Genomic DNA, 14,695 nt, shown 5'->3' on the forward strand with positions numbered 1-14,695 from the left:
GGGGGTGTGTAAGCAAGAAGCTTGGCCTTCTAAATCTCACCTCAATGAGGTTCCGAATTTGAGCAACTCGCTTATTTACTGCTTCTTGAGAGCTGCCATCACCTACAATTGTGGTATAGTCCTTGGTAAGTACCACCTTGGCAGCATGACCCAAAACCTCCTTATCAGCCTTGTCAAGGGATAGCCCAACTTCATCTCTAATTACAGTTGCTGCACCAAATACAAGAACCCCTCCAAAAAGTCAGATAAAAAAAGGGCTGCCTAGACGTAACAGTGATACAAATATAAATAAAGAATAATGCAAATTGCAAATGCTATAATTCCTGGACAAGGGGTCAACCTCCAGTAAGAATAGCAATGTCGTCGAGGTATTGGCTCTTGCGCTCTCCAAATCCAGGAGCTTTTAGCGCAGCAATCTTCAGTGCCCCCCTGAGCTTATTCACAACAAGAGTGGCTAGAGCTTCCTGTTCAATGTCTTCAGCAACTATTACAATTGGATACCCCCCTCTTATGGCATCTTCCAAAACATTGATGAGATCTCTTGCATTTGTGATCTTTTTGTCAACAAGAAGCAACTGTATAGGCAAAATTCATCATCAGGAAGCAAATATACAGATACATCTGTTGTTTTAGAAAGAGGTCCGTCACAAATGATACATGCTATGAGAACTGATGGCGGAATTGTGTACCTTGCAGTTTTCATATTCAACTGCCATCTTCTCACTGTCTGTCACAAAGTAAGGGGAAATATAGCCACGGTCAAATTGCATGCCCTCTACAACATAAAGGCTGTTCTCAGCACTCTTTCCTTCTTCAAGAGTCACCACACCCTTTCTACCCACCTTACTCATGGCTTCAGCAATCATATTTCCTATTTCATAGTTGTTTCCAGCACTAACAGCAGCTACATCAGCTAATTCACTGTCCTCAACCTGCAATATAATGTGAGATTCAATTTAACCTTGTAATTCCAGAATCACAACAACACTTTGAAAAGGCTACATCAAATGTTTGTCTAAAACTCAAGGAGGAAGGCTGTAGAAAAAGCATCTCAATAGCACGTATTAATTGAAATGCCACACATCATCAGCCATGCCCAGGTTATATAAAAACCAACTCGTCCAGTACACCTCTTTTGACATTTCCTTGAGCTCAGAAACCAAAGCTTTAGAGGTCTTCTCAATTCCTCGAGTAATTTGAACAGGGTTAGCACCAGCCGCAACCACCTGTATGGAACACAGCCAGTTAGTCATTCAGAAACATAAAATCTTCAAACTTAGAAAATTTAGGGAAAGAAATGACTCACAAACCTTAACACCTTCTGCAATCAAACCTTGTGCAAGAACAACAGATGTTGTCGTTCCATCACCAGCCAAGTCATTGGTCTTTGCCGCAGCTTGTCTCACCAATTTGGCACCAATGTTCTCTACAGGGTCCTCCAACTCAACCTTAAGACAAATGCAAACAACCAAAGCATTAAGAGAACATCAAAGATTAAATTAGGAAGAACAACAGCTTTATTCTTTAGTCTTTGTTTAAATAAACAGACAGAGAAACTTCTACTGATGTATTTGACATTCCATGGTATAAAAACAAAAATGAATATATGACTCATCAGAATATCCAGATAGACAAGATATAAACCACTGAGAGAAAATTCGTAATAATAGATTGTTTGGAAAATTCAAATAAAACAATAAGGGGAAAATAAAGTACACCTAAAAGGTACAATAAATTAGCAATGTCCATCATTTTTCCCCTTTCAGCAGCTCAAATATTAAGCAAGGTAGAGCTAAAATTTACCTCCTTGGCTACAGTCACACCATCATTAACAATTTTAGGGGAACCGTACTTGCTCCCCAGTGTTTGACATTCCATAGTGTAAAAACAAAAATGAATATACGACTCATCAGAATATCCAGATGGACAAGATATAAACCACTGAGAGAAAATTAGTAATAATAGATTGTTTGGAAAATTCAAATAAAACAATAAGGGGAAAATAAAGTACACCTAGAAGGTACAATAAATTAGCAATGGCCATCATTTTTCCCCTTTCAGCAGCTCAAATATTAAGCATGGTAGAGCTAAAATTTACCTCCTTGGCTACAGTCACACCATCATTAACAATTTTAGGGGAACCGTACTTGCTCCCCAGTGTTTGACATTCCATGGTGTAAAGACAAAAATGAATATACGACTCATCAGAATATCAAGATAGACAAGATATTAACCACTGAGAGAAAATTAGTAACAATAGATTGTTTGGAAAATCCAAATAAAACAATAAGGGGAAAATAAAGTGTCTAAAAGGTACAATAAATTAGCAATGGCCATCATTTTTCCCATTTCAGCAGCTCAAATATTAAGCAAGGTAGAGCTAAAATTTACCTCCTTGGCTACAGTCACACCATCATTAACAATTTTAGGGGAACCGTACTTGCTCTCCAGTACGACATTCCTGCCCTTTGGACCAAGAGTAACCCCGACTAGGTCTGCAAGCTTGTTAACACCAGTCTGAAATTGAGGAAAAGGAGAATAGTTATATCGTTGCAGGCGGCCCCAAAATGTAACAAAAAGAAGCAAACTAAATTCTAATTTATTATCTCACCTGCAGCTTCTTAATGGCTGATCCATCCTTGTTGAAGTACAGCTCCTTGGCCATTGCCCTAATCTTGGGTGAACATCTTCTCTGAAGTACAACATTTTGTCTCCTTCCAAGGGAACTAGAAGATATGGAAGCAAAAGAGGATAGTTTCTCGAAAGGATTAGAAAGCTTCATATCTTTTGTGTGACTGCAAGGTGCCACCAGGGAGCTCATGGAAGACATGGCAATGAATGTTGATGCCATTTCTCCTACGAGGAAACCAGTCAGGCTCAGAACAATATCAATTCCATAGAACTATTCACATTTACGGGGGCCTGAAATCAGATATCAAATCACCCCCCCCCCAAGGAAGTCCCAACACACGACAAACAAATAACTGAATAAGGGTGACCACCATTATAGAGAAACTACACATTTGCTTCTAATATGACTCCTCCAAGAGCAAGCACCAGAGTCATTAGTTATGACCACTTAATTAATCATATGATCAACCATACAAGCCCGTGAACACCTTAAAGAAGTAGAGCATAAAATCTACTTTGCATGAATGGACATATCTCTAAGCAAAGCGGCCAGACAAATTACCATTCTTAATAACACTCATTCAAGCATAGAGTGGCACAGCTCGGAATGTTCTGTAAATCCCACATTCATGAGGCATACACTCACTTTTGTCCAAAATTTAATTATTTTTCCTACCCATCCTCCTTTTACAATTCCGGTCTTTAGTTTTCCCTTTGGAGAGAAGGGATGAATGGGGACAATGTCTATTAACGTAAGCCATTAGCGCATAAATAAGATTCTCAATCTCGAGAAATGAAACAGAACTTGTTAATCACAAAGTTGTTACTCTCGGATGGATTAACGTAAACTCAAAACTTGTTAATTTTGGATTCACCAACTTTTTGACATTGTAAACTCAGAACTTGTTATTCTCAACAGAAGGCCTCTTATACTTCATTTTTTAGGTGACGATGACCTTAATTCATACACAAAATCAAGTAAATATCAGAAACAACCAAGAAAACCTAAAATTATAGTTGAACAACAAAGAAATTCGAGGACCCTACCAGCCAAAATCAACTCAGCTATGAACACCAAAGAGAAACGATCAATAGAACCTCTCCAATAATACCAAAAAAACTGAAACTGCTTGAACTCCAAGACAAGAGCATGGAGGAAGTGAATTTGCGAAGCTTACCTGAAGCCGCCGCTGAGGACGAATTAGGGTTTCTCGGTAATAGCGGGATAAGTGAAGATGCAGTTCTTAGCTGCAGAAGAGAGAGTACCGTAGGCAGAAACTCGAAAATGAGCGAGTGAGAGAATACGGATATAACGAAGCAATCGTGCTTCCTCCTGAAGCTTCGGCCAAATGTGGACCGTTGATTCAAAACAGTACCCGTTCTCTATGGCGTATTTCGAACAGTCTAGAACATTACAGCATTGGCATTTATTTAATTTTTATTTTTAATTTTTAATTTTTAATTTTTAATTTTTAATTTTTAATTTTTAATTTTTAATTTTTGGATAGCACATACATTTTGGGAAGTTCAACAGTCCTTTTCCCATGCCATCGAGAGGGATCCAAACTCCTCTCCAATTCCCTCATCTTGCAATTTGGAGCAATTCGGCCTTCAAATTGCGGTTGAATTGCGGCAAATGTGCTTGTTGACATGAACGACCAAGATAGAGAGAGAGAGAGAATCAGATGCATCATGTGGATCTTTAGCTGCAAAACCTGGTCCAGATCAGAAGATTCACCCTATTCAAAACCTCTTTGGTTCAAAAACCCCCTTTCGTTGAACAATACATCAAATCATCAATGACCTAGTTCAGATCCTACATTCTCGCTTACAAAGGCAACGTACAGCTGCAGACCTTCCTCTTATTCGGTGGTAGCAGAGGTCGTCGACGACTGTTGTCCTCTTCTCCAGATGCGGAAAACTATTGAGTTTGTGCACGTAAAAGAAGATATGTGATTGGAGATTCACCTTTCTTCTTCTTCTTCTTCTTCTTCTCTCTGTCGGAGCAAATTCCTGTCATAAAAGATTTGATTTAAGATCCAGAAAAGAAGAATGATGTTGACATTGTCGCTATTTAAGATCCAAAAGAGAAGATTGGTGCTGACATTGTCTTTAAGGTACCTTTTTTTCTTTTACTTTGTTCATTGAAGATCTTTCAACTACTTTAGTAGTTTTTTTTAGTTTTTTAGTTGTTGTGAGGCATAACAGAATTTTCATGTGTGTGTGTGTGTGTATAATTGCTAAGGGAAATGTATGTTCTGTAGTTTGAATGTATATTATTTTGTTTCAACGATCTGTATATTCTCTGTACTAAATGTATGTTTTCTGGTTTGAATCTATGTTATTTTATTGAGGGAAATGTATGTTCTCTGATTTGATTGTGTGTTTTCTTATTTAGGGAAATGTATGTTCTCTGGTGAGAGTTTATGCTAGACCCAAGTGAAGGGTTTTTTTTCTTCTTATATTACTTTGCTGCACTAGTGTATGCTTTTGAGTGTTGGTTAGTCATTTCTTCTGTTCATGGCAGTCTTGTCCCATTTGACTCAAACATGTATAACATGAAATTCGGCTTCAACTAAAATTTTATAATGCATGTTGGATTTTGTTTGGTTTGTCTAGTATGTGAAATTTTCTGTAAGAGGCTTACTTAGATGGGTAGGTGGATAAAGGAGTTAGTTTCTCTAGTTGTTCAGGATAAAATTAAAGAATTTAAAGGTGATTCAGTCTAAGTAGTTAAACGTTATTATGGAATATAAATTGTGGAATCAGTTCAGAATGATGAATGCGTCTGAACTCAATTCAAGGTTGAGGAAATCAGGTGAAAATCGGTAAACAGCTTTAGATCATGGAAAGAGAGAGAGATTGGCCTAATTTGTAAGAATATGGTACATTTTTAAACATTGACCAGATTCATACCTCACACCATATTCTGGTTAACTTTTCTGAATCAGATTCACACCTCACATCAGTTAATGGTAAGTTATAATTTCCACTTGGACCACTCAATAGCATGCCTGGAGGTTTTGATAGACAATCCACAACAAATACGGACCTAATATGTCTAGTTGATGGATTTCTTTGCTCAAATAAGTTCTTCTTATTTCTTTCCTTGCTCTTTGCATCCTGCATTTCAATATCAAATGTTTTCAAATTTTAATGCTTCATTGTAAGTGTTGTTGATTACCAAATTACATCAAAATCATTGAAGAATAGAGAATGCTAGTTCAGTCTTTGAGGGTGAGCAAGGTGTAGATCTTGAGAGTGTCCCTCGGGTTGGGATGTTATTTAATTCAGAAGAGGAGTCATATGATTTCTACAACAGTTATGGATGAAATATGGGGTTTAGTATTAGGAGAGAATTTGTAAATAAAGCAAGAAAGACAAGATAACTATAAATTCACGGGGATTTCTATGTTCAAAAGCTGGTTGTCGAAAAAAAGACAAACGAAACATTAATACTAGTAATCCATGAGCTGAGACATGTATAAGATGTCAGGCACAGATGCCTATTTATTTGACTGATTATGGAAAATATGACCGTTGTGACTTTGTTAAAGAATGTGATTACGTTCTTCATATTTCAACTATTGCTCATTTGATGCATTCCTAGAGGAATATGTCAAATATACATAGATATGATGTAATACCATACTTTTTAAACCTGGTCTAATTACACGGTTGACCCGGTTTAACCATGCAGGACCCGGATCAGAGAGGGTTAAGGCGGGTTCCTTATAGACCATGATGGCAAGGGTGACTTTGAACAGAGGTTGGTCAGACAAGTCCGAGTCAGTGCCAGAGGAGACGGGTGTACCCAAGCTGTGCACATGCACGTATCATAAGGCCATGTACGGATAATGCTGGTATGTAGCCGTATCCTAAAACACATACATATAATATATCCTGTGCCGAGAATGAGATACATGCCGAGAGTTGAATTCCATCAAAATCTCACTTGTTGGCCAACTTTCGGCCCTCAGGTGGGCGGTCACAGGTGGCGCATCCGCCCACCTGAGTGACCCACCCATGTGGTTTTAAAAAGCTTAAATAGCATTATTGTGTTTTTCATTTTCTCATTTATTACATTAAGGAGTTTGGTGAGAAGAGTAAAGAGGAGAGAGAAAAGAAGGGAGAAAAGAGAACGGAGAAGAAGAAAGGGGAAGGAAGAGGAAGAAGAAATGGATTTAAGCGGCGCCAAGGTTTGATCTTCCCATTCCGACGCCGGAAGAGTGATCCCCAACACGAGATCTATGATTGGAGGTGAACAAAAGCTATGCTTCTTAAACTTTCACCAAACCCAAGTAAAACCCTTGTTTTGGATAAAGTTTCTTGAAATCTTGTAAATCCCACTTGAGATGATGAATCTAAGGTGTAATAAATGGTTCATGTGTTGATTTTGAAGGATTTGAAGAAGTGTTTAAAGGTTGGAGAAGCATTGGTGATTTCTTGAGCTAAGAAATGATTTTGGGGTTTTGAAAGGAGTTCTTGAGCAAAGAAGGTAGGATGGCTTCTCAATCTTTAAATCTAACTTAGATCTAGGTTAGAATCATCTTATAAGACCTTGAATGTGTGGAAAATGGGATTGAAAAATCCCCATTTGATTTCCCAAGGGTTGGGGAAAGTTCAGGGAAAAATGTATTTTTTTGCTCTCACAGGTGGGCTAGGACCGGTGGGCCGCACAGCCTGCCTGAGGGCACCCGCCTGAGAGGGCAGGCCTTCGGTCCCCACCGGTGGGCCGATCGGAGGGCTGACCTGCCCGCCTGAGAGGACCGACCCTCAGTCTCCACCGGCAGGCCGACTTGCCCACCTGAGATGACTGGTGGGTCATGACAGGTGGGTTGTCCTACCTACCCGAGAGGCCCCCAACGTGATTTTTGTATCTGAATGGACCCAAAACGGACATGCAACCTTCTTTAATGATTCTAAATATGATTTAACCATCGAATCTTGTTAGTTTTGACCCCAAAGTGGTGAAATGCTAACCCCATTCATTTATGATAGGTTCACCAAAATTTACGTTTTTCACGTCGGATCTCACCCTTATTGGGCGTGAGTCTTTGTGTACAACAAGTAAGTGGGGAGAGGACGTTTGCTTTTACTTTAAAGCTTGTTTGGCATCATTCAATTGTATCTAGACTAGCCATGTCATCATGAAAACTATGTGTAGCTTAGTCATCCTCACATGATTATGACATGTGTGTTGTGTTTACTTTCTCAATGTTAATTGATCGATGTGCTTATGTGATGAATGATGGAATCATTATGAATGATGGAATCATTATGCATGATGCATTATTAGACTAGATGCCGTAGTCGGCTTGAAAACGAGTGCATTGGTGGCCCGTGGAATGGGACGTGGTGGCACTATGCAATCGTACTATGTTATATAGGAGCATATGGTTTAGGATTATCATCTTCCCATGCTACGACCCTTCCCAACAGGGGTTGAGGTGTTGGGTTATCACTTGGGGGGAAGCAATGGTCGCGGGTGTCGGGTCACTGTGGCTGTTAGACATACGCCCGGCTGGTCATTAGGACAGTCGACAACCTCAGTGTTATATTCAAGAGGGCCAATCGTACTGCTTTTAAATTGCTGGAGTCAGCACCTTTACTTTCTGTCATTTACTTTTATGTTAAGAGCTGGTAGTTGGCATACTTTACTTTTTCGAGTACTCACGGTGGGCCTTCTCCGACAGCCCTATGGGCGTATCGCGGGATAGAGTTCACGGCTCGTACCCGAAGCATACGCGCACTGTGGTTGTAGTAACACCAAACCCAAGACTTAGTAATGTTGTTTAGGTGGATGAGATTTAAAATGAATTGCATAGCATATAGTGCATATGGATGTGATTGTTGTGTAGATTGTTGTGTGGTCCTTCTTTTCACTTACTGAGCTAGTGAGCTCATCCCACATGTACACCTCTTTTAGATGATTCTGCAGGTCACCCGCCTGAAGGTCAAGGGTCGAGCCCCACAGGTGAGTTCCCCGATGAGTATTGGTGGGTCTCCGAGGAGTATGAGCACGTTACGGACTGCACATGCGAGGGTTGTGCTGCAGGACCGCAGTATTGACGTCGTACAGAGTTTTACTTGTTGATTCTTTTGATGACCCCTTTTGTATACTTGATACGTGAATTGTTATTCTTTTTATGTAAATATCATACCTGTAGTATTTATCTACATACTACAATTTGGGTATCAAGTATATTGGGGGTATTTACAGGTAAATTAAGTCTTCCGCTGAACTTTTGAACTTTTATTTTAGATGTATGTATATTGTGGTTGGATATTGTATCAGATGATCCTGGCAGGTTTGGGTTAACCGGAGTTAACCCAGTCACCGGTCCGGTTCTGTGTGAATGAGGCGTGACAACGGTGGTATCAGAACGTGATGCTCTATTCACTCACAGCATACCATTTAGACCCCATAGAATCTATAATAGGAAATGGGATTGGGTAAATGTAAAAACTTTAAAGAATTAAAAGCCAAAAAAAAAAAAATAGTTGCATTTAATTATTACATTTCATGGCATGCATTAGAGAAGGTTTACTTGGAATAAATAAAAGATTTGTTAATTGATTTCATAACCCATCGAGTATGAATTTAACGAAATTTCGACAGCATAGCGACTTTAAAACAAGATTTCCCAAAATTTTCACACACAAGCACCTGATAGACAACATATATATATATATATATATATATACCAATAGGTATAATTGATAAAGACTAACTAATGATGCTACAACTAAATTACAATAAGTTATCAAGCATACAAAATTAACCACAAGTCACCAACAAAACATAACACCCCACAAGCAAGTCCAATTACGGAGAAAAGTATAAAAAATATATAATAATATAAATAACATAGAGACAAGTAAAAAGCTGATGTAGACGGGCGAGCTAAGTCCTCAGAGACCCTCGTCATCGTCTAACTCTACTACTCCATCCTTCCTAGGTCTCAATCTAACATTGAGTCGACGATCGTAGTAATTAAACGTTGAGTTCACTAGTTGTACATCCCTCCAGAGACGGAAAAAATCCACTGAAATAGCGTTGGCCGTTGTGTCCAAATCCTCGTCCAATCTTAGGAAGGAACTCTCTAATGCAGCCTGCCTTTCCAAGAAGTTTTCCTCTCTAGTAGCACTCTCATTTAGTCTTCTCAGAAGCTGATCTTGCCCCTCTTTCAAGGCCCTCATAGTAGTCATCACTCTCAAAATCAAATGCACCACTCTCAAGTTGTGGGGCTCTATACTGTGGGCCTGCAGCCCTCGTAAAGTCAGGATCATCATTTCATGAATCTAGAGGCTCCTCCTCGAGGATATCCTCGTCCAGAAAGTCCTCCTCCTCGAATTGAGGAACATAATCCTCATCCTCCTCACTAATTTCCTCCTCCATGGGGACATTCTCCCTGTGGGCATTCCTCCTATCCCTACCTCTTTGAGCTCCTGCTCTCTGAGGTACATCCATAAGAGCTTGGAGACCCATCCTTTGTAGGTTTCCCTAGTCAAATTTGTCAGCTGGGGTCTTTCCCTCCTCCCCACTCAAATCCACCCCAAAGAACTTAAAGATCCTGGTGAGGATCCTACCATATGGGAAACCTCCGTCCTCGAGGTGTGTGGTATGATGCTCCATAGTCTTGAGTATAATGTAGGGCAAGCATAAGTGCTCGGCACCTCCCTCCAAGGCCTTATAGATGCAAAAGGCTACCAAGCGAGCAAATACACGAACCTCCGAGTAAAATGTCGTCTCGGAATCCGAACGCTCCTTGCTGCCACAAATGGTCTCTTAAATGTGGTCCTGCGTCTTCGAACGTAAGGATGGTCCCACGGGCTTACTCCTTGGGGGACTGTAGAATTGATGCCCAATTGACGAAATGTCTAAAATACTAGCCAGGGTGTCTACCAACAAGCGAACGTTCACTCCCTTCACCATGCTGGTGATTGTGTACTCCCCATACTGGTAAGAGACCTCCAAATTACAGTAGAATCTTCGAACCAGTTGTTCATAGCATGGACGATCGATGTTGAGGATGGACTGCCAACCCAGTGCGGTAAATCTCTCTTGAAGTTGAATCTTGTTGAAGTCACTAATTGCCACGATCTTCTCTATCATCATAGACCTCTTTAGAAAGGTCTGCCAATTGGTTGCCGCCTCCAAACTTTGGAAGAGTCCCTCATCACAGTCTAAAGTATCGATGGGGGCATGTCCTTATCGCCTTGTGCGGGGGGCTAGGGAACTAGTCCCTACACTTTTTCGTTTAGAAGTTGTGGCCCTACGTTGAGTGGAAGAGGATGTGGGTTCCTTGCCTTTGCGAGAAGACATCCTAGCAAGAAAAGAGAAGGGATGATGATAAGTAAGGATGTTGCATAACAAAGGAAGCAAATAGGTGGGTGACCAAGCATATGTAAATGCACCTAAATACATAATGTGGATTATTATAGAAAGAGAAGTGGTTAAACCATGGGAAAATAAAGAGGAGGAAGCCCCCAAAACATGATATCCACTAGCACATTGCAAAATAGGAATGTAACAAAGGCGTATAAAGCATGGCAAGTGAGAAATGATGGAAAACCCAAATCTCAATGTGCAAGTTCAATTTAAAAAAATGAAAAGTCTCATAATAGTGTAAAGTTTGAAGCTTACATGTCAATGAATGGAATTCCTATCATTATACAATCAAGATTATGCAAAGAAATCTTCCATGATGACATTGAGGTGTAAGGAATGAAAGAGATTTAAGTTGTCCACAAGTATGAAATGATGTGAAAAGAATCATAGAAACCCAAAACTTTTTTCAAGAAACCCAACACAAAAGAGATGGGTTTGCATGGAAAAGAGATGGATTTTCATGAGAAAGAGATGGGATTGCAAGCATATACAAGTTCTATGATCTCTCCCACATTGTAAATGCATATCAAGGATAAGAAATTTCATTTGAGTTGTTAATTGGGGAGAAAAGGGTAGTGATAGAAGAAAACCCCAAATTAGAGAAATTAGGGCATGGTTTGGGATTTTCTCTCATGGATTGGGTAGTAGAGCCCAAAACTATGAATGAACCACAAAGAAAGTATCATATTCCTGTGGAATGATTGTTCTATGGAAGGAAACATGAAAGAGATCAAGCTTTTGGAAGCATAAATGGATTCAACCTCTAAAATACATGTTTCAAGAAGAGACTTACTTGAGAGTGAAGGAGCTTGGATCTTCCAAAAATCCGAGAATCGTTGAGTGAAATCACGAGTGGACGTGCCAAGAACCTCCCAAAAAATCATCCAAAATAAGCCAAGAGAAGGAATAGAAGAAAAAGGGGAAAACAGGGGCTTAAAAGCCCTGTTCGTCTTCCGCCTCGGGTGGAACCGACGGGCCGACCCGACCTGCTCGCCGGTGGACAGCCCACCGGTTGGGAGAAAAACACAAAAAGGGGGAGGGGGAGATTTACTATATATATAATATTGATATGTAAAAAAAAAAAGGGGGGGGGGAGTCGAGTGGGACGATTGTCCTACTTGTCGAAGCACTAGCACCATATTTTCGGGATTAAGCTATGGCTAGTTGCAAGACATCATACACTATAATACCCCGTGTGTTGGCATATGATTATGTGCCGATATAAATTCTAAGGTACTTAACCAATGTTTGTGTATGGTATGTTCCAGGTGCAAGGACACGATGGTACGTACTAGATCTGGTAGCAATGCACGAGGTACCTCACGTGGTCCTCGTCCGGTCGGTCGACCACCAAATCTTAGAAGATCCCGCTCTGTGGGGTAAACCCCACTCCCACAACCTCAAGAAACCTTTGGTTAGGGTGTGGCACCAGGGGACCCACCTGTGACTACACTTTCGGATCCTCCACCGGTCATCACTCCGGGTGATGTTGCAACCATAATCCAGCAATCACAACAAGCCTTCCAGTAACAATTGCTTCAGCAGCAACAGGCATTTATGGCTTCTATACAACAACAGTTAGACCTTCCTCAACCCGATCGACATCCCCGGATAATCACTCCACAAGACCCACCTGTAGGGTCTAATATGGGGCCACAAGTTGGAGGTACACCTCCAATTCCGCCACTCAGCACTCCTCTATATATGGTGCCCCCTCTATACCCTTACTATACGATATATGCACCCAATTACCCGCCAATGAATAATACGTCAAGGGTAGTGGAATCTTTCAAGAGGAATTTACCACCTGTATTCTCTAAGGTGGGAAGTGATTCTCTAGAGCGGGACCAGTGGATCCAAGAGCTGGAAAAGATATTTGAGGTAATTGAGTGTACTGAGGCACAGAAGCTTATTTGTGCGGGGCTACAACTCAAGAATGAAGCCAACTCTTGGTGACAAGCCTCTAAGTCTATATTGTTGGCCGCACATCCGGAACCCACATGGGAGCAGTTCAAGGAGTTGTTTTTGGCCAACCATTACCCTCGTAGCTTCAGAGACCGTAAAGAGATGGAATTCATGGCCTTAACTCAAGGGAATAAGACTATCCTTGAGTATCAGCAGCAGTTTGAAAGCTTGTTCCATTTTGCCCCTAGGCACATGAGGCCAGCTGAAGAAAAGGCTGCAAGATTTCTGAAGGGATTAAAGGCATTTATTGGGTCAGTGCTCGAGGTCTTAGATTTGACAGATTATGACCAAATTGTGCAAAAGGTTAAAACCATGGAAGATAAGCAGAAGGGAGAATAGTCCCTCACACCTGGATTGTGGAAGAGGACTAACCCATTTCCGGACATGGGTAACTCATCCAAGGTATACCGTGGGTCGTATAGTTCTGGGCCTACATATAAACAGCCCTACAGGCCATCTGGTTACCTTCCTCGACCAGCTGGTGGTTCGGGCTCTATATCTTTTCGCCCAAACACTAGTACGGTGCCTACAGTCCCAAGGTCACCCCGACCTCTATCTACAACGGGTCAAGTGCAAAGGGGCCCCGCTCTAATTTCGGCGTCACAGATCCGTTGCTTTAATTGCCATTCCTATGGGCACTATGCTAAAGACTGTCGGGTTAGACCAGCCTTACCCTCCAGTCAGCCCTCTGCGTACAGACCTCCCTTAACTCGGGGCAATCAACAAGGAAGAATGTATGCCTTATCAGCTGAGGAAGCTGAGGCCAGCACAGAAGTGGTAGCAGGTACATTTTAATTTAAGATTTTCCTTATATTAAATATCGATGACCTGTTGTACTTATATGCATTGTTGCACTAGGTATTCTACCTATATCAGGTATACCTGCCTATGTCTTGTTTGATTCAGGAGCTACACACTCATTCATATCTAAGAGATTTTCTGAGAAACTTGGTATGTCACTCAGGACACTAGATCATGGGATGATTGTTAGTATGCCTACCGGTAAAGTTACACAGTTGAAGGAGGTGTATGGGCCGTGTCCAGTGGAAATCAGTGGGAAGGAATTGGATGCACAACTCATTAAGTTCAACATGCAAAATTTTGACGTTATACTGGGCATGGATTGGTTGTCGACCCATCGAGCTAATGTGATGTGTGCTGAAAAATTAATTAGGGTGACAGATGATGAAGGGAAAGAATTGGTATACCAAGCAGATAAAATGAAACGAGCTATAAAGGTCCTTGTCTCCGCTTTTCAAGCGGTAAAGTTGTTGGAAAGTGGATGTTAGGGTTACTTAGCATCGGTACTTGATGTTGATGCAAAGGTTACACCTCTAGAAGAGGTAAAGGTGGTTAAAGAATTTTTCGACGTCTTTCCAGATGATTTGATGCATCTACTGCCTGATAGAGAGTTAGAATTTACCATAGATTTGATTCCTGGAGCAGCTCCAGTGTCTAAAGCTCCATACAGGATGGCACCAGCCGAATTGAAGGAGCTACAGATGCAGCTGCAAGAATTACTGGAGAAGGGGTTTATTCGCCTAAGTGTTTCACCTTGGAGTGCCCCAGTATTGTTTGTCAAGAAGAAGGATGGCAACTTGCGTATGTGCATCGATTACTGGGAATTGAATAAGCTAACCATTAAGAACCGGTATCCATTGCCACGCATTGATGATTTGTTTGATCAACTACAAGGTGCAAGGG

The 14,695-nt window shown here is 40.9% G+C and overlaps 1 protein-coding gene across 2 annotated transcripts in view; it reads right to left on the minus strand.

Moving 5' to 3' along the window:
- Positions 1–3,965, minus strand: part of LOC122076929 (ruBisCO large subunit-binding protein subunit beta, chloroplastic) — a 6,852-nt gene extending 2,887 nt beyond the window's left edge. The window contains exons 1-8 of one of the 2 annotated variants that reach the window (XM_042642587.1): positions 3,810–3,965; positions 2,612–2,856; positions 2,392–2,517; positions 1,311–1,448; positions 1,131–1,226; positions 690–932; positions 341–575; positions 41–210 (exon numbers count right to left, since the gene is read on the minus strand). In XM_042642587.1, coding sequence (XP_042498521.1) covers positions 41–210; positions 341–575; positions 690–932; positions 1,131–1,226; positions 1,311–1,448; positions 2,392–2,517; positions 2,612–2,851 — 1,248 coding nt within the window. In that variant the 5' untranslated portion in view covers positions 2,852–2,856; positions 3,810–3,965. Of the gene's footprint in view, positions 1–40; positions 211–340; positions 576–689; positions 933–1,130; positions 1,227–1,310; positions 1,449–1,803; positions 1,895–2,391; positions 2,518–2,611; positions 2,857–3,809 lie in introns of those variants that run through there. The other variant, XM_042642588.1, reaches the window with a different exon arrangement.
- Positions 3,966–14,695: the final 10,730 nt, after the last annotated feature.

Source organism: Macadamia integrifolia, chromosome 4 (assembly GCF_013358625.1).
Source record: "Macadamia integrifolia cultivar HAES 741 chromosome 4, SCU_Mint_v3, whole genome shotgun sequence".
NCBI classification, from domain to species: domain Eukaryota; kingdom Viridiplantae; phylum Streptophyta; class Magnoliopsida; order Proteales; family Proteaceae; genus Macadamia; species Macadamia integrifolia.